Here is a 19217-nt window from a genome sequence, read left to right as displayed (position 1 = left end):
CTCCTCCTCCTTCTCTTGCAATAAAAGTATTTTCGCAATTTCTGCAGCCGGGGTTTATTGGGGCTGGAAGGTTGGGTGTTTTTTTTTTTCCTTCTGTGCGGGGTTGGGTTTTTTTCTCCCTCCTCTCCGTCCTTTTCCCCCGCCAGCAGCAGCCAATGAGGCAGCCCCCGCCCGTTGCGTCAGGGCAGCCCGGCGGGGAAAGGCAGCTCTCGGCAGCTCTCTCGGCCTTTTAAAAAGATCCGGGGACCCCCCTCGGGCAGTGCCCGGGTGCCGCCGAGCAGGCTCTCCCCATGCCCCGGCCCCCGCGCCGCCCCCCATGCAGCCCCCGGAGCCCCGGGGCCTCGAGGGGCTCCTGGCAGCCGGCGGCTTCGCAGGCGGCCAGGGCAGGGGGCTGCTGCCTCCTCCGCCCCCGGCCCTCGGCGGCCCTTCGCCTCCCCCCGGGGTGAACCCCGGCTACCCCGCGGAGGGGCCGCCCGAGCCCCCCAAGCCGTGCCCGGCCGCCCCGCCCGCCCCGCCGGGTCCCGCCGCCTCCGCGCCGCTGCCCTACGGATACTTCGGCAGCGGGTACTACTCGTGCCGCGTGGCCCGCAGCGCCCTGAAGGCCGGCCCGGCCCAGGGGCCCTTCCCCGCCGACAAATACCTGGAGCCCCCCGCGGGCAGCGAGGACTTCCAGAGCCGCCCCGCCGAGTTCGCCTTCTACCCCGGCTACGGGGCCCCGTACCAGCCCGTGGCCGGCTACCTGGACGTGTCGGTGGTGCCGGGGCTGGGCGGCCCCGGCGAGGCCCGGCACGAGACTCTGCTGCCCGTGGACGGGTATCACCAGCCCTGGGCTCTGGGCGGCGGCTGGAGCGGCCAAATGTGCTGCCCCAAGGAGCAGGGGCAGGCCGGGTACCTCCTGAAATCCGCCTTCGCAGGTAAAGTCCCCTCTTCTGGGGCCGGGAGAGGATAAAGGGGGGTCTGGGGGGGGGGGGTGAAATGATCGCCGAGGGTTAAAATGATCTGTCGTGGGTTTGTTCTTGCCATCCAGGAATGCTCGCTCGGGAGTTGGACCAAATGAGGTTTCACAAAACTAGTTATGATTTAGGTTATCACTGCCCTTTGCAGTGAGCAGGGAGGCAGGTGATGTTATGGGGGTTCGGGTGACGGTAATATCGGGGTTCGGATGGCGCTGTTCCCGAGGTACAGACGCTGCTATTACCGGGGTACAAGCGGTGATATTATCCACCTTCCGGTGGTGACACTATCCTGGTTCAGCCACGACCCGGGGCAGCCGCAGCCCGCAAGCAGCGCTGGGATTCGGGGAGCTTAAAAGGGAACAGGGGGTGCACATGGCCCCCATATTTCAGGGCCGTGAAGGAGGGGGGCTCTTCCCATCGCCCACGCCCCGCCCGTGGCATTGAACCTTCCCCCGGCCCTGCTCGGCCGAGTAGAAACCGCGGTGTTAGCGCGGCTCTCACCCGCGTCGGGACTGTGCCAATATCTGGATTTCCTCATTAAAAAAAAAAAAAAAAGAATAATAATAAAAAAATAAATAAATTTTAAAAAATCCCAACTTAGAAATTCAGGGGAAAAAAAATCTATAAATATCAATAGGGAGAATACAGAAATTAATGACAGAACTGAAATATCTTTAAACATCATCGCTGCCGCGGGGCTGGAGGGAAGAAACGGGGGGTGGGCAGGGAGAGAGGAAGGGAGGGTGCTGTGCGCGGGGAGGTGGGTGCAGGGGGGTACAGGGTGCGCGGGGACCCCCCTGGCCCCACTGAGCCCCGTGTCTCCCCTCGCCCAGACTCCGCCGGGCAGTTGCCCCCCGACGGCTGCTCCTTCCGCCGGGGCCGCAAGAAGAGGGTCCCGTACAGCAAAGGGCAGCTGAAGGAGCTGGAGAAGGAGTACGCCAGCAGCAAGTTCATCACCCGCGACAAGAGGAGGAAGATCTCGGCCACCACCAACCTCACGGAGCGACAGATCACCATCTGGTTCCAGAACAGGCGCGTGAAGGAGAAAAAAGTCGTGGCCAAAATCAAAAGCGGCACCGGGGGCGGCACCCCGTGAGGACGCGGCCACCGCCGAGCCCCCGAGGGGTCCCCGTCCATCCCCGAGGGGTCCCCGTCCATCCCCGAGGGGTCCCCGTCCATCCCCGAGGGGTCCCCGTCCATCCCCCGCCACCCCCGGGGGCTCCGGCAGCGGCAGCAGAGCCGGGCCCGCGGCCGGGGCAGCGCGGGGTGCGGGCATCGCTTCAGGGGTGAGACCCCCCAAAGGAGGAGGGGAGATGCCCCCTCCCTGCAGGCAGAGCGCCCCGGACACTTCGCTCTCGCCTCGCCGCGCTCCCACCGCTGCGGTTCCAACGGCGCCCTCGGAGCGTAAAAATATCGCCGAAAAACTGGCGTGATTGCGTTAATGAACCCCAGCACGCAGCTCCCGGAGGGCGGCGGGAGAGGGGTTGTCCGGGGGTGCAGGGAGGGAGGGAGGGAGGGGGGAACACGGAGAATTTGGTCTTTAGGAAAGAAAATCCGTCCCTAAAAAAAAAAAAAGAAAAATAATCTCCTTAATTCAGGTAGAAGTATCAAAATGAGCTCGTAAGGGAGAATAAATAAATAAATCCGGGTGCGTGGCAGCGAAACGCACCTGAATTATTTGCATAAAGGTGAATGTACAGAAAACGCATATCACATATATGTAGGCACGCATTTATAGAGGCACGTACGACTTTTTTTTTTTTTTCTTTTTTTTTTTTTTGTTTTTTCTTTTTTTTGCGCGCGCGGTTATATATAAAATATACATATGCCCACGCCGATATTTAGCGTTATTTTACCTCTTCTCACACGCGATATTTGTGTCGGTGAGTTCCTCTACCCCCGGCTCCGTGTCTGCACGTCTGCATTCGATATAGTCCTGGCTGTGTGGATATAAATATAAAATATGTACTCGGATGAAGGTGTATATACACGTGTTCCATGTACCCGCAAATATCTATGCTCGTGGCTATATTTTGATACAGGTAAACGCCATGCCTATAATTCCAAACGCGCTTTCGTTTGTGCTTAAAATCCGTGTATTTGTACACAGGTTTTTCCTTCTACTAATCCCGAATTATAGCGATTCACTTGGTAGCATGCGCTGAGATAATCCCCGTGTAACACTAAATGATCTTGGTTAATATTAAGAAGCGTCCTCATCCTTTTCAGCGGAATAAATGGGGTGAAATTAAATACGCTCGGACGTGCGTTTTTCTCTGCTCTTTTCGGCTTATTCACGGCTCGGGGAAGCGCCGACTCCACCTACGCGATTTCTTTGTTTAATGTCTCGGCTCGCAGAGTCCCCGTGCCGTTCAAACCTGCCTGAAACTCCCCCCCCAAAAAAAAAAACCCACTCAAAATGCGAATAAACTCCCAAACGCCTTTACCACGACCAAAAAAAATATTTGCCTTTTTTCCCCATACCTCTTCCCTCTTTTTTCGAAATTCGAAGCTTTAAGCCGCGTTTTGCCCTAAATAACCATAATTTCAAATAGTTTGTTGTTTAATAAAATATTTATTAAGTGTTTCAGCCCTGGGGCGGCTCCGGGTTCCCGGCGGGGCCTGGAGCGGAGCTGGCGAGTTATCCCAGGGTATTTTTCCCTTTTCCCCCAGTTTTCCCCAGGTATTTTCTCCCCGAGCTCTGCGGAGGTGCCGAACCCTTCTCCGAGTGACGTCACGCGTGACGTCAGAAACCCGGGGAGGAGAACAGCCAATGGCGGAGCGCTTTGATCGGTGACGTCACAAAGGAGGCGGGGCATACGCCATAAACCCCGCCCTCCAAGGGGAGCCTCCGCGACCCCCGACGGCACAAAAAATTCCCTAAAAATAAAAAAGAGGAGGAAAAGGGGCGCTCCGGCCCCGGGAGCTGCGTTACCAATAATGTTACCAATAATGGGCTTTCTCGCCCCAATTTCCGTGCGTTTGTACCCAAAGCAGAGCAGAAGAGGCGTCACCCGGCGGGAGGAAAACCCTCGGATGTCCCCCAAAGAAAGGCGAATAAGCCAAGAAAATGAAATAAATGCGGTTGGATTTAGGGGTTTGGAAAGGGACCCTCCTCCCGAACCCTCCCCCCCGTGGCGCGTTAAGGGTTAATCCTCTCAGCCAGACGTTTCTTTTCCCCATCCTTTTTTCCCCCCTCCACCTGGGGATCTTTCCCCGGTGTCCCCAAGCCCGCACAGGAACTCCTGGAAACCCCCGGCCACCCCCGGCCCGCTCGGGATCCTCACCCAGTGGGAAACTGGGCTGGAACTGGGAGAGACAGGACCCCCCGCCCCCAACCCCTGCCCTCGGCTCCGGCCCCGGGTCCGGAGCGGAAAATGCAGATGGGAAGGGGAGGAGGAGAGTCTCGGGGAGAGCTGTAAAACCTTTACACGGCGGCCCCAGCAAAGGGCGAGAAAGGCCCGACATCCTCGTAAAACGCCGGGAAGGAGCCGCTGCCGGGGGGCGCCGGGCCAGGTGAAGGCTCCCCCCTCCCTTTGCCGTTGAACTTGAAACTCAGAAAACCTGGGCCAGAGCAGCCCCAAAACCTGGGCCAGAACAGCCCCAAAACCTGGGCCAGAGCAGCCCCAAAACCTGGGCCAGAACAGCCCCAAAACCTGGGCCAGAGCAGCCCCAAAACCTGGGCGAGAGCAACCCTGGGAGGTCCCGGCTGGCGAAGGGGCTTGGGGGGGCTCTGGGATGCTGTTAGTAAGAAAAATGTGTTTAAAACAGAATCTCTTCTCTTCTCCTCTCCTCTCCTCTCCGACCCTCACCCTTCTCCCTTCTCCCTTCTCCCTTCTCCCTTCTCCCTTCTCCCTTCTCCCTTCTCCCTTCTCCCTTCTCCCTTCCCCCTTCTCCCTTCTCTCCTCTCCCTTCTCCCTTCTCCTTCTCTCCTTCCCCCTCCTCTCCTTTTCCCTCTCTCCCTTTCCCTTTTCTTCTCTCTCTCCCTTTCTCCCTCCCTCTCCCCCTCTCCTTTTCCCTCTCCTTTGTTTTTTTTCCCCCCAAAACAAATTAAACCATCCCCAAACGCACCTACAGCCCGCGGCCCGGCAGCAAGAGGCGCGTTGGGAACACCTCTGCGAGCCCTTCCCTCCCTTCCCGCCTCCCCCTTTCCCAGCCTTTGACTCCTTTCCTTTGTTCAAGTTCATTCCCACTGCACAAAGTGTCTGGGATGCTTTTTTTTTTCCCCCCTTCTTTTCCTCCCCTTTCCCCTTCAAAGGATTTTGTCATTGAACTTGAGCCCGCGCTGTAAACATTCTTGGGTCTCACAAGCATCTTGCCGGGATGTCATTAACGGGGACCTCAGACTGCTCTGTCTTCCCCTGCCTCTCCTCCAGCACAATCAAAGGTACATTTTTTTACCTCCTCGCTCCATCTGCTTCTTAATTCGAGCCCCAAAATTACGGTACAATATTTCATTTTGCACATAAAAAAGGGAGCTCTGCCTCTCTCCCTCTCTTTCCTTTCGAATTTTTTATTACTGTTGGTTTTTTTCGAGCTCTAAAAAGACGTGAACTCTCAGTGTGCGAGCTGCTCTACGTCACCTTGTAATTTTAGACCTGTAAACAAAATAGGAAAACTCCTCGTCGTAGTTACACCCAATAAATTCAAAATTAAATTCGTTCCTCTCCAACCCTGCCAGGGTAGTGCCTCCTCGACATATCGGTGTTACCCGCCGCGCAAAAAGGCAAAATAGGATTAGTTTTCCACCGGAATCAACCCTTTCTTTTCTCTGCTAGATGACTTAATTGCTTTTCATAAAATTAAAGATTTTAAAAAAACCAAACAACCAACATGAAACAGGTTTATTGTTTGCAGCAGCCCCGCCGTTGATGGGTCTCGCTCCACTCTGGAAGCGCCACCGGGACAAAATATTCCCCGAACAGGAACTAAAGCGCCTTCTCGATGGGTTTGGTTTTTTTTTCGCTCCCATCTACAGAACTTAAGTGTCCTAGTGAGAAATATTTCAATTTTCCGAGCCGGAATTTAACACAGTCGTGGTTTCCTGATGGGGTTTCGTTCGTTCCCACCCGAACCCACCTCGTTCCTGCTGCAGGGAGCCGTGTGCGGAATGTTAATGTCCGCGGGAGGACCGGGAATATCCGCATTGGAGACCCGGCCGCGAGTTTCTGCCGCAACCAAAAGCCGGAGAGAAAAAAAGGGGCTCTTTTCAATCCCTTTCAAGCGCCGTTTCGCCTTTATTCTGACGAATAAACATTGCGAGTTTATTTTTTATTTTTTTTCTCTTCTTTAAAGGGCAATAAAGGAAGGCCCGGAGAGCCGAGGCTGCCCCTTCGCGTTCCCCTCACCCCTCAGCCCCCGTCCCCCTCCTCGGCATCGCTTTGAGCGCAAAAAACCCGCGAGGAAGAGGCGAGAAAACCAGAGCGCGGCGGGGAAATTTGGGGGGAAAACCCGATTTTTTTTGTCCCGCCGCCCCCGTCACCCCGCGGGAGGTGCCGCGCCCGACGCGCCCGGAGCGGGAGGGGGGAAAAAACCACCTCGAAAACACAATTTAACCTAAAAAGAGAAACCTTGAGAGTGTCTCCTGTGTCCATCAGCAATCTGAAGCCCGACAGAATTTTTGCAGTTCCTGTTGGTTTGTTTGGTTTTCTTTTTTTCACTAAACACCCAAGGCTAAATTATTTTTTATTATAATTATTAATCACGATTTCATTTGAGGATACACTGCCTTGCTTTTAATGAATAAAGTCTCTCTGCAGCCACAGGAATGGGATCACCTACTGAAGAAAAATATGTGGGCATCAGGACGTTGGTTATTGTGAGATTATGGGGTTTTTAGCACGGAGGAGGGTAAGAAAATCCCGGTGGTGTTTGTCTTCCCCTGCCTAAAACCAGGCAGTTCCCAGGACCTTGTGGGATTTGGGGCTCCCAAGGTCCTCCTCCAGCTCCACCCGCAGCCACGACAGTCACGATATCTGTGGGTATGAATGGCTGAGGTGGTTGGGATGGTCGTTGTCACCTGAAGAGCAGCAGAGGAGGGAGAGGAAAATATTTCTGGGTTCGTGAATCCCACCAGGAAAAGGTCGGTTGGAAGAAATCTCTTCCTGGGGAAAAAAAAAATAAAATTAAATATTAAATATTCAATTAGCTGCGTGCCTTCACCTCGCTTCCCCCATCCCAAATTAATGAAGGGATAGAAAAGAAATTCCCTTTTGTTTTAGCGGGCGCCTGCACAGCCATCCACATCCAAATCCAAATCCACAGCCACACCCACAGCCACACCCACATCCACATCCAAATCCACACACAAAGCCAGGAACACACCTTTTATAAAGGTTACCAGGAAGATTTCCTTTCCTAGTAAATAAACAGACAACTTTTATTCTTTTCTCGTGTATTTTGGGTCTGAGCCCTTTAACAGGTGAGACAGGAGAGCCTGGAGGTGGAATGTGACTGAGTTGGGTTAAATGACATCTGTCCTGCGTGAGGGGGCTCAGTCAGCCCTGGGAGCTCCAGGAACAACAACTTCCAGCTTTTTCCAGGCCAGAAGATCCCAGTTCTACCCCCTGAGGGTGGCAAAGGGCTGGAGTGGATTTCCCAGGGCAGCTGTGGCTGCCCCATCCCTGGGAGTGTCCCAGGCCAGGCTGGGGCACCCTGGGATAGTGGGAGGTGTCCCTGGGGGTGGAACCGGGTGATCTTTGAGGTTCCTTCCAACCCAAACCATTCCACGACTCTCTGGGATTGCAAACATTCCCTCAAAAGCCAGGGCTGTGCCGAGGTGCAGTAGGTTTGGCCCTGCTGAGCACACCCAGCCCCGGGGATGGGGCAGGACATTTGGCCCTGCTGAGCACACCCAGCCCTGAGGATGGGGCAGGACACTTGACCCTGCTGAGCACACCCAGCCCCGAGGATGGGGCAGGACATTTGGCCCTGCTAAGCACACCCAGCCCCGAGGATGAGGGTGACCCTTTCCTTCCCTCCCATACCCAAGCTCAGCACCTCGACCCACCCCTCTCTTCATTTCCTGGGCTCACTCTGACCTAAACCAACAGCAATTCCCCTAAAATACATCAGGAACATTGTGCAGAGCTCTCCCCCATTACAGTTCCCTCCCCGGGCTGGGTGCAGAGGGATTGTCCTTCCATGGACATTTTTGAGGGATGAAGCAGCACCTTCCCACAATGGGAGCCATCATTTTGTATCCCTTTATTGTGGCTTCTATTTATCCCTCCACATCCCTCAGCCAGCACTGCTGGAACACCAGCCTGCTGCTGGGCTGGGGATGGAGCTGTTGGCTCCGAGATTCCCTCTTCCATGGATTTCCCTGCCTCTCCTCCCCATCTGAGATTCCCTCTTCCCTGGATTTCCCTGCCTCTCCTCCCCATCTGAGATTCCCTCTTCCCTGGATTTCCCTCCCTCTCCTCCCCATCTGAGATTCCCTCTTCCCTGAATTTCCCTGCCTCTCCTCCCCACCTGAGATTCCCTCTTCCCTGGATTTCCCTGCCTCTCCTCCCCACCTGAGATTCCCTCTTCCCTGGATTTCCCTCCCTCTCCTCCCTCCTGTCCCTCTCAGGCCTCTCCAGCCCAAGTCTCTGAGCTGGGGGCCGAGCTCCGGTGGCTGCAGGAGCTGAGCCATCCTGTGCTCTCGTGTTCCTTCAGATGTGCCCCCAAAAATGCTCCCCGGGGCCCTGTGAGCACCAGGCTGGGCCAGACAGTTGGGAAAGAAGTGGGAATTCACGGCTTGTTCCCTTTATCCGCCGGGAAATTCCGCCCGGGGCGGAAGAAGGAGGAATTTGGTCGTGGCTTTTGGACGTCCGGAAACGCGGAACTGAGGAAAACAGGAGTGGATTGGATCCATGGAGAGCGTGTTTGGGGTGTGCTGGACCTGCCACACCCGAGCCAGCTCCGTGCAGAGCCCACAGCGAGTCCAGCAGCGCTGCAGGGCCCACGACCCCACTTTGTACCGGGAATTTCCGAGCCCTGCCTGTCCTTCCTTCCTTCCCCTCCTTCTCCAACACTCATCCCCTCCCGTGTTCTGGATGCTCCTTTTTTTAACCCTGGTGAATATTGGTTAGTCCCAAATATTCCCTCCCCTCTGGATTTGAAACAGGGGGTGGCAAACACCGTGTGCAGGTCCTGCAGCAGCTCCAGAGCCGGAGCTGGGCTGCCCAGGGGACATCTGGGCCCGTTCTTCTCCTCCTGCAGAAGCACAGATCAGCTGTTAAACCCAATATCTTCCCCATCTCATCATTCCTCCCCTCTGATATTCCTCCAGAGCCTGCCTGAGCTCTTGGATGCTGAGAACATCCAAGTCTCTGATCCGGAACCCGCAGGTTTTTGGCCGAGCGATAATTTGGGAAGGTTCTGAACCCCCCTCCCCACCTCCAGCTCTATGTAAAAAACAGCCATGGAGGGTTTAATCATTAGAAACAATATGTAAACTGATGTGCTTGATTAAATTTAACAGTGTGTGTAAAGCCATAAAGGCCAGAGCTGAGCTGGAGGAGACAGGCAGGTGCTTCTTGTTAAAATTCCTCTGCTGAATGACACGGCAGGTTGGGGGGAGTTTCCTGCCATTTCAAGGCTCACCCTTTTGGCAACGACCATCCCTCTCCCCCAGGGTTCTCAAACAGCTTTTCACATCTCTGTATCTGTCAAAAACACTTTGGGATATTGTGATTTTTAGATACCTCAGCCTTTCCCGGAGCTCAGGTTATTTTTCTGAAAAAACACATGTATATATATATGTAGGTATTGATTCTTCATTTTTGAAGAATATGTAGATGTGTGTATATATATATATGTATATATATATATGTAGGTATTGATTCTTCATTTTTTAAGAATATGTAGGTATATATATATATTTATATGTGTATATATATATATGTAGATATTTATTCTTCATTTTGTAGAACCAACAGAAGTAATTTTTCCAGCTCTTCACAGCAGTGTGGTTTTTTTCCCTTGTGTGTTCTTTCCTTGCCCAGCCCTGGGTCTTTCTTTCCCCAGCCCTGGGACCTTCCTTGCCCAGCCCTCGGATCCTCCTCCCCGCCAACATTAAAAGAAAAAGTACTTTTGTGTAACGCGGGAAAGGAGCCCTGAGGTGTTGCAGCTCCTCAGACGAGATTTGCACAAGCAAAGGAGGGTCAGCGGTGCTTTGATGGGAGCCCTGGTTAATGGACGCTGCCGTGCCTGATAAAACCCCTCGGTTTTCTATCCCTGTTATTCCCGAGCTCCCTCCCTCAGCCCCGAGTGCCCCGGGACTGAGGAGGGTTTTCAAGGAAACGTCAAGGTTTGCTCACGGCAAACGTGCCCCAGGTTCAGAGTCTGGGAGAGACCAAAGAACCGGCATCTAAATAAATGTTTGCACAAAAATCACACACCTTGAGCTTTATGGCCCCTCCTGGCTCTGTCTGCAGTCTGGGTGGGAGGGGAGAGGTCTGTGGGCTCCCTGCACAGCCCGTGGCACGGAGGGGAAGCCCAGACTCTCCTCTTGCCCCCCAGATGGGCTGGGCAGGGTTGGAGCTGGGCAGGCTGGTGCCCTGAGCTCCTCTGGCAGCTCCTCTGGCAGCTCCTCTGGCCCCCAGGGCCGGGAATCTCAGCTGGGGCCTTCGGAGGAACCTCAGGGAAACCAGAGAGTGGTTTTAACTGGTAACCAGAGGGATTCTGGGCTCAGCCTCACCACTTTGTTCCCATCACCAAATGGGCTTTTCCTCCACAGCCACTCGGACGAAAAAAGGGACAAAGCTCCTTCCCAGAGCCCTGCACGGCCCCAGCCCTGAGAGGAAAGGGAGAGCTGTTGGGAATAAGAAGCCCTTCTCCTGCCCTCAGTGTGGGCAGCTGATGGTGGAGAGCGAGAGCACTTCACCTCATGGTTGTGCTGGTTCTGCTTCACCTCTCCAGGCTGAGTTTGGCTGAACTGTGGATTCCTGGGAATCTCAGTTCTCCCACCCTGCCTGCCCAGAGCTCTCTGTGCCCGGAGCTCTCTGTGCCTGGAGCTCTCTGTACCCAGAGCTCTCTGTGCCTGGAGCTCTCTGTGCCTGGAGCTCTCTGTGCCTGGAGCTCTCTGTGCCCAGAGCTCTCTGTGCCCGGAGCTCTCTGTGTTCAGAGCTCTCTGTGTTCAGAGCTCTCTTTGCCTGGAGCTCTCTGTGCCTGGAGCTCTCTGTGCCCCCAGCCAAGCCCCCAGCACCATAAATTGGTGTTTTCCAACACAAACCACTGAACCACCTTCAGGTTTGTCTCTTCTCACTTCCCACTTGCTCTTTTTGTGTTGCTGAACCCAGCCCCGAGCTGGCTGGGACAGCAGCCCCCCAGTTTCCTGTCCCTCTCCCAGGTCCCCCATCAGCACCAGTCCGCAGAGGATGTGAAATCTGGAATGAGATTCCAGGGCTCGCAGCCTCCGTTCCTGCTGATGCAGCTCCATTTATTGCCAGTCCCATGTCCTTTCTTGGAGTGCTTTTGGCAGTCCTTTCCTACATCTGTGCTCAACCATCATTCAGGCACATTCCACTAAACCTAGGACTGTGCACAGGCCCATGAAACAATGGAATATGTGTGGAGCAGGGCTGGAAAGGCACTGAGAGCTCTGGAATCTGTCCCGCTGTTGCCATCACCTTTGTCTGTGCTCCACATCTTAATGTTCCGTGAAGAGGTAAAATACTGGATTAGGAAATCCCATCAATAAAATAATTTGAGGTTTTGAGTGTGGCTGTAGCTATTCTTCATGAAAATACTTCCCAGAATCGAGTTCTTCCTCTTCCCCACCCAAACTTCAGAGGAAAAGGGGAACATTCAGGACTTGGATTTCTCCAAGACCAAAATAAATGTTGGCTCGTCTCTGCTCCCAGCGGGAATTCAAAGCCCAAGACCGAGCACTTTAAACAAAAATCCCAAGATTTGGTTTGCATTTGGTTTATGGCTTCTGCTGTAAAGGAATTAATGTATTTCAGAAGCCCCAAGAGCCTGGTGGTTGGATACTACCCTGGGACTTGAGGGGTCTGAGTAGAACTTCTGGCTTTACCATCATCTCTGATTTTATTTCCACCTCTCCCAGCCACTGTAAACTACGCAGGGATCTCTGTGGAACTTTGCTGGGTAAGGGCCAAAATTGCCTAAATTGCAAAGAAATCCTCCTAAATCGGCCTGGAATCCAAGAATCCGCCTTGTTTGCCAACACCAGGCACGAAGCACCGTGAAACATGGCAAAGCTGGGGGGTCACCCCGCCTGGAGGAGGGCAGGGTCGGGGAAAGGCTGCAGAGAGGATTTGGGAACAGTGAAACATGGCAAAGCTGGGGGGTCACCCCGCCTGGAGGAGGGCAGGGCTCGGGGAAAGGCTGCAGAGAGGATTTGGGAACAGTGAAACATGGCAAAGCTGGGGGGTCACCCCGCCTGGAGGAGGGCAGGGCTCGGGGAAAGGCTGCAGAGAGGATTTGGGAACAGTGAAACATGGCAAAGCTGGGGGGTCACCCCGCCTGGAGGAGGGCAGGGTCGGGGAAAGGCTGCAGAGAGGATTTGGGAGCAGTGAAACATGGCAAAGCTGGGGGGTCACCCCGCCTGGAGGAGGGCAGGGCTCGGGGAAAGGCTGCAGAGAGGATTTGGGAACAGCAGGAATTGGCTGGAGCACCAGGAATGGCTCCAGCAGGGCCCAGGGCACCGAGATCCCCGAGGTGTGTCCACCTCAGGGGGCTGTTCTCAAATCCAACCCCCCTTTAGCTGTTCCCTTTAACCAGCCCCCCAAATCCAGCTCTCCCAAAGTTCCAGAGGAAGAGGGTGACCTGGGAGTGGCTGTTCCTGGCTGGCCAGGACGATGCAGGGTCAGCAGTGCCCGAGCAGCAACCCCAGAGCTCAGCAAAGCCCTGCAGGAGCACGGGACTGATCCCACAGGTGGGATTTCCAGACACAGGCTCGGAGAAAAGCCCTTTATTCCCACCTCTGCCTCGGGAATCAGGGCAGGGATGGCTCTGCCTTTGCCCCCTGCAGCCCTGGCATCATCAGTGCTGAGGGGGCAGAGCTGGTGGGCTCGGGTCTGAAATCCCCATCTTGGGGCTCCACATCTCCTCTGCTCTGGCCACCTCCCAGGACAGGCCTGCAGGGGAAGGAGGAGACATTAATTAGGAATTGGGGTTCTCTGTTCAGCCAGATTGATTGCTTTTGGTGGGGTTTATTGTGGGGGTTTTTTTCCCTACTGTCTCCCTGTTTGGTCTTAAAAAATCACCCCAATCAGTGGGAATTACCACTTTTCCTCCTTATTTTATTTTCTCTCCCTCTTTTTTTTTTTTTTTTTTTTTTGCTGCAAATATCAAACGTGAGCAGGACAAGAAGTCAGATACAAAAATCCTCCGAGGGTTTCTCTGCTCTCTCCCCTTCTGCCAAAGCATTTCTCCCCCTCGTTGCTCACCTCCCCCTTGAACCCCTCAAGAGAGAACCCTCTGGGTTCTACTACACGATGGAGCCCCGGCATGATCTGGGGGGGCTGAGTCCGCCCGAGCCCACCCCAAAATCCCCTCCCATGCTCTGCACGGGGCCCTTTCCCCTCTGGGGGGGTGTAATTCCACCCCATAAAGCTCTGGATATAAACCAGGATCCCCGATCCCCCCAAACCCGGCTCAGGGCACCTTCTCACCGGGCAGGGGGTGCTCGGGTGGGGAGCTGGGTTTGACCCCCAAGGACGAAGCTGCCGAGAACCGAGGGGCTGCAGCCGAGCCCCCTTCCCGGCCGGGCCCCCCACCCTGTTTCCCCCCCGCCGCGGTTCAATTTGCTCCGTGCCACGGGGGAAATTTATCGCCGCCCGAACAAGAGCACCCGGCTTTTTTTTCTTTTTTTTTTGGCGACAAACTCGGCCCAAGTGACATTCTCAGACTTTGTCGCCTCGGGTCCCCCTCCGGGAAAAGCCGCCGCGACGTTTTACGGTAAATCCCGGGGCTTCGGCTTCCAACGGGAGGGATCGTAAATCCACAGCCCGCCCTCCCCCTCCCGCGGCTCCGGAGAGGAAAAACGGGGGGAAAAACCTTTTCCGTGCAAGGAGAGGGGGAGAGGGGAAAGGATCGGGGGTGATTCGGTCATAAACTAAATAAATCCTGCGGAATCCCGGGAAATCCCGGCTCCGGGTGTCTTCTCCGGGCTGAGGGAGCGGGACCCCCGCCCGGGGTGGGCCCCCACCGTCTGCAGGGAAAACCAGCCCGAATGAAGCTCCCGGGAAGAGGCTGAGGGGCTCCCCCGGACGGAAAGGAGCGGGAAGGTCTTGGGGGGTAGTTTTCCTGCCTCAAGGACGAGTCTGAGGTGGCGGTGGCAGCGCGGGGGTCACCCGGCAGCCGGGAGGGTCGGACCGAGCCTGTTCCCACCACCGAAAAACCCTGGAGCTGTGCTTGTGGACGTTTAGAAGCACGAAAACTACTCAATTTTATTTTATTTTATTTTATTTTTGCCAAAGAAAAGAAACTAATGAAGGCAGCGGGAAAAACCCAACCCCTTTTTTTACATCATTGAAACTGGCGGATAATGCCGATTTTAATTTATTTTGGACAACGACAACTCTCCAATATTTAACCCCATCCCAAAACCCACACAACCTAAAACCTTATTTCCCATTTTGATGGGAAACCCTTAAAATCAGCCCTTCTGCCACCGCACGTTTGCAAAAGCTCTGTGAAAACCTCTCGATTTTTGTTGTTTTCGTTTTCTTTGTTCTTTTTTTTTTTTTTACGTGAACACACAGCGAATAATAAGGAGTCATTTAAACAATAATATCGGCGCTGGGTAACGTTCTGCCGGGAGGAACGATTGCCCAAAACGCAGATTTCAACCTCCAAAATATCTCTGTAAAACCACTCGCGCTCGGTATCAACCATTTCCCTGTCGAAAATCTGCACTAAATCCCCACCCGCAGCCGCTGTTGCTCTTCCCGAATCCGAAATAAATCTCTCCCTAGATCCAGACACCGAGTTTTTTAGGCTACGGATTATTGTTTGTCTCTATTCGCAGCTACACTTCCCGCCGGGTAAATGAAATTATCCTACCGGGTTCCCCGCCTGCGTGTGAGGCTTTTCTTTGTTCGCTGCCTGCGCGAAGAAGAGGAGAGAGAAGCAGTTAAATAATGATATAAAGTTATAAGCGAAGACAAGGAAGATCCCGCAGCCCCGAATTTCCTCGTGGAAAAGCCAAGAAAGGCTCCCTTTTGGCCGGTGCTGAGGGGAAGGTGAAGAGGAGCTGAATCCTCCTCGCTTTCTGTTCCGCAGAGAGCCGTGATTAGAGTTGAGCGACGTAAAACAAAATAAACCCGACCCCGACGTTTGTTCTTCGCACAAACCCGCTGCTCATTCCGTGATTTTCCATCTGCTTGGCTGGCGAACAAAGGCACTCGCGATTTTTCAGAGCTCGGCCGCAAGAAAATGTATTTTAAAGGCGGCAGAGGAAGCGGAGCCGCTTGTGCCGCACACGCGGGGTCTTCCCAGGCAATAATCCCCTCCTGCACATTTGCAGACGCACCTGATGAGCTTGCAGAAAGCACAAATACATCGCAGCACTCTGCTACCTTTGTTTTACTCTTTATCTTCCACATGTCCCCCTCCTCTGCCGGATAAGTTATTCCTTCCGTCCCTTCGCGTTAAATATTGCTGCTGGCGTTTAAATAATTGTTATTATTAATCGCTTTATTTTGCTTTTGTAATTCGAGCCGGTCCAATTCTTTACTCTTGAAATTTAATTTGTGCTTCGCGGGGACTTCACGCAGCTGCGGGAGCGGCTACAAAGAAATAAAGGCGAGGGAGAAAAGCAAAGTACCAGCCCAAAAAACTGCTCTTATGGAGCGTCTGTGTTGCTTCGGGAGAGCGCGGTGGGACACAGGACTGATGAGGATTCACAACCATCGCAGCTCTTGCTCCTCACACCCGTCCTTAGCGTTTGCTGCCTGTCACAAAGAGGGGACAGCGAGCCCCTCACTGCGGGCTCGTTTCGGGGGGTTGATTTGGAAAACTAGAAGCCCTAAAGCTCGTGAGAAAGGAGAATCCAAGGCGGGATTTGGAGGAGCTTTGCTGTCGTCCGGCTCAGTCAGAAAATCTGGGGTTGTCAACGCCCAGACGGAATGATTCTTATATGTATATATATATATATATATACACAAATATAGATATAAAACTACAACGTGTGGAGCCCGGTGGAGGCCCGGGGCTTTCCCCGCCCGAGCCGGGGGGTGCGGAGCTCTCCGCGGTGCTGCCGCCCCGGGTTCAAGCGCAGGAGGATCCCACCGAGCCCGGAGCCCTCTGGGGTGGGACCCCCGGGCTGCCGGTCCCTGCTGCCCCCGGGCTGGGCTCTGCCCTGGGACGGGGGCGGTTCTGCCCCGAGCCTGGGATGTTCCTGCGGGAGCACCGAGAACATCCGACCGTGCAGCGCCTCGTCCCGCGAGCCTGCGCGTCCCCGGAGCCTTTTGGGGGTAATTAAGGAAAAAGTAACATTTATTGTCTGTGTTCTGTCACTGCGGGCATGGAGCGGGACATGACTTGCTTATCATTCTCCCTGTGATCTTTCTCCTCAAAGGAACGAGACCCATCTGTCGGGCAGAGCAAAGCTGCTCGAACTGAATCCATAAATGTTCCCGTTTAAGGGGTGCAACCTTTGACAGAACACAGTACAAGCCTTTGAACGCCTCAGTTGTGCAACTGGCGTTAAATGGCCCGACCGGCCCCGTCACCAACCACACGCGCCCGCTTTGGGCAAAGGTTTGCTCTGTGCAAATATGATCTTGTCCATTTGCTGCGAAATTTATTGCCTTTCCGATCATGTGAGTCCCACGCTATCTGCCGACTTAAAAGCTTAAACATCGCGGATCCATCCTCTGCGTGCCCGCGTTTCATTAAGGTGCCCCATAAATTCATTCTGACTTTCATTAGTTTGCCTTCGCTTCCGCGTTACACTCGTTTCTGTCTTTTCAAAGCATCTCGGTTCGAGTTTCCCCTCCAGCTCTGCCCCTCCGAGCCGGAGACGCGATATTTGTTCTGGTGTGTGTTAAACCGGAGCGGTTTCTCCTGGCTGGGCAGCTGCCGTCTGAGGGAACCCCAAAATCCTCTGGAGGTGTTGGCCGCGTCCTTTCTCGAGCGGACATTCCATCCCCTGCCGGACTCTGCTCCTCCCCGGGGTTGTGGAGGAGCCGGAGCCGCGCAGGGAGGGCAGAACCCCCGCGGCCGGTCCTGCTCCCGCTCCCTCCCGGAGGTTTTATCCCGCACCTTTGGAGGGCAGGCTCGGGGGCCGAAGGGGAAGTGAGGACAGGCTGGGGCCGGTCCGTAACCTGCTGCTCGGCTGCTCCCGGGAGCAGAGGTCAACGAAGGCGTCCTGCGAGGGAAGCGGGGCTGGAAGGAGGAAGGTCGGAGTCCCAGCTCGGTTTGCCACATGATCTCGGTTTTACCTCATGATCTCGGGTTTACCTCATGATCTCGGTTTCACCTCCTTCCCACCCAGCACCGGGGATCTCCCTCCACCCTCGGCCCCCAAATCCGTCCTTTTCGTCCCTCGCAAATGCAAAAATCCCTGAAAATGTGTAACATAAATCTCAGCTGTGAACTAAACCCGCTGTTCCCTGTCCTGTCCACCAGGAAATTAAAGCCCCCCACACACCCCAGTCTCGCCCCCACTTTCACCTATTATTTAGGCAGTGCTCTGAAATTTATCTTCAGACTTTACTTCTTCAAGAACTTAAGTATTTAAATGTCTTCAAGGTCTCATTGCATTTACACAGAAAAAGAGAAAATGCTGGGTTCACTGCTCAGTGTTTGTGAAGGGTCTGAACCGGGGGAAAAATGAAAAGCCACCGGAATTTCTTTTTTTCCTGCTTTGCAATCAGTCTGTGAGTCCCCCGTAGGATTTGGCCTCACACAGCTATGGCAGGGCAATAATTTTTATTGATAATAATGGTAAAATTAGGTGCATATGGATCGTATTGTTATAATCTGACCGGGTTATATCGTCATGGTTCTCTTTTATTTTTTAAAGAATTGTTATATACGGCTGTGAAAGGGAAGTTTAAATTAGAAAGCTACTCTGGACATTGGATTTATTGCATTGCATAAAACACTCACCAACCTGCCCGATCTGCTTTTCTCCTCTTTACAGCTTTCTGGGTGATGGCAAAGACGGGACTTTGCCCAGACTCTGCTCCTCGCAGAAGGAAAGTCCCTCCTGATGGTTATCACTGACTTTAAGGAGTTAACTCCAGACCTCGCTCTGGCTCCATTTCTGCTGAGTGGATTTTATGGGCTCCTTTTAACTCCCAGCACAGATTTGACACTCTGGCCTTTCGTAATAATCCTCTCACTCATGTTGTTTCTTCTGGAAGCTTCTCCTGCTCAACCTGTGCCAAAAAGCTCTACATTCCACTTCTCCCAGGCCTGAGTGGTTTTATTCCTCATTCCTGCTTTTTTTTTTTTTCCCCCTGTAGTTAGAGAGACAGGATGGTTCAAGGACTGTTGCAACAAGGTTTTGTTCATTTATTTTCCAGATATTCCCTCTCTGAGCCACTCACCCTCCCCGGGATGAAGAGGCCTGGTGGGATGCACTTCCCTTCCAATACCTGCACATTTTCCCAAGTTTCTCCCTGGAATCAGTCAGGAAATCACTGAGGTGACGAGCTGCCCTCCTCCAGAGGGTTGTGCCTTTACTCAGGAGCATTTTAACCCCCTTTCCTCTGCCCACCTTCCCCTCCTGGACACCTCCGAGTGCTTCCCTGGCACACCCGGGACACCTCTCACGTGGCCAATAAAACGTGTTTGAGAGACTGGCTTGGATCTTCACCGCCCTCTGAGGAAAGAGGACATCTGAAAAAAATTAGGTTTAATGCCTGCCTTCTGCAATGGGGCATCGTGCAAAATGTTACAGTTTGGGGAGCCTCGTTTTGCAGATGGGGAGGCCGAGGCAGGGGAGAGGCTGATTTGTGACCCAGTGGCACAGAATTAAACTGGGAATTTAACTTTTGCCAGGGTTTTGCTCACCAGGCTGCCTGCTCGGGGCAGAGTCCTTTTGCTGGTGTGGGAGTGCATTGCATAAATAAATTGTGTGCTGAAAATCGAGTATTTGGAGGAGGCTGAGAGAGAGACCTGTGGAGCTGCTTGTTTTACCCACCATACAACTGAATGGTCTGGCTGGGGTTTAAAAAGGAAAGATTAAAGAAGATAAATTCAACAAAAACCTGATGAAAACAAATGGTGAGCTGGGTTTAGGATTGGATCACCCAGCATAAAGTTCTGACTGATTCAAAAGAAACTCTGGCTTAT

At 53.7% G+C, this 19217-nt stretch overlaps 1 protein-coding gene across 1 annotated transcript; it reads left to right on the top strand.

The window, feature by feature from the left end:
• The first annotated feature begins 316 nt into the window (after positions 1 to 316).
• HOXB13 (homeobox B13) lies at positions 317 to 2092 on the top strand. Its single transcript, XM_064636568.1, has 2 exons — positions 317 to 914; positions 1790 to 2092. Exons 1-2 carry the CDS (start codon positions 317 to 319, stop codon positions 2050 to 2052), a joined length of 861 nt encoding a protein of 286 aa, XP_064492638.1. The 3' UTR covers positions 2053 to 2092.
• Positions 2093 to 19217: the final 17125 nt, after the last annotated feature.

The sequence above is a fragment of the Pseudopipra pipra genome, chromosome 26 (assembly GCF_036250125.1).
Source record: "Pseudopipra pipra isolate bDixPip1 chromosome 26, bDixPip1.hap1, whole genome shotgun sequence".
Classification (NCBI taxonomy): Eukaryota; Metazoa; Chordata; class Aves; order Passeriformes; family Pipridae; genus Pseudopipra; species Pseudopipra pipra.
This window is presented reverse-complemented; position numbering and strand designations above follow the sequence as displayed.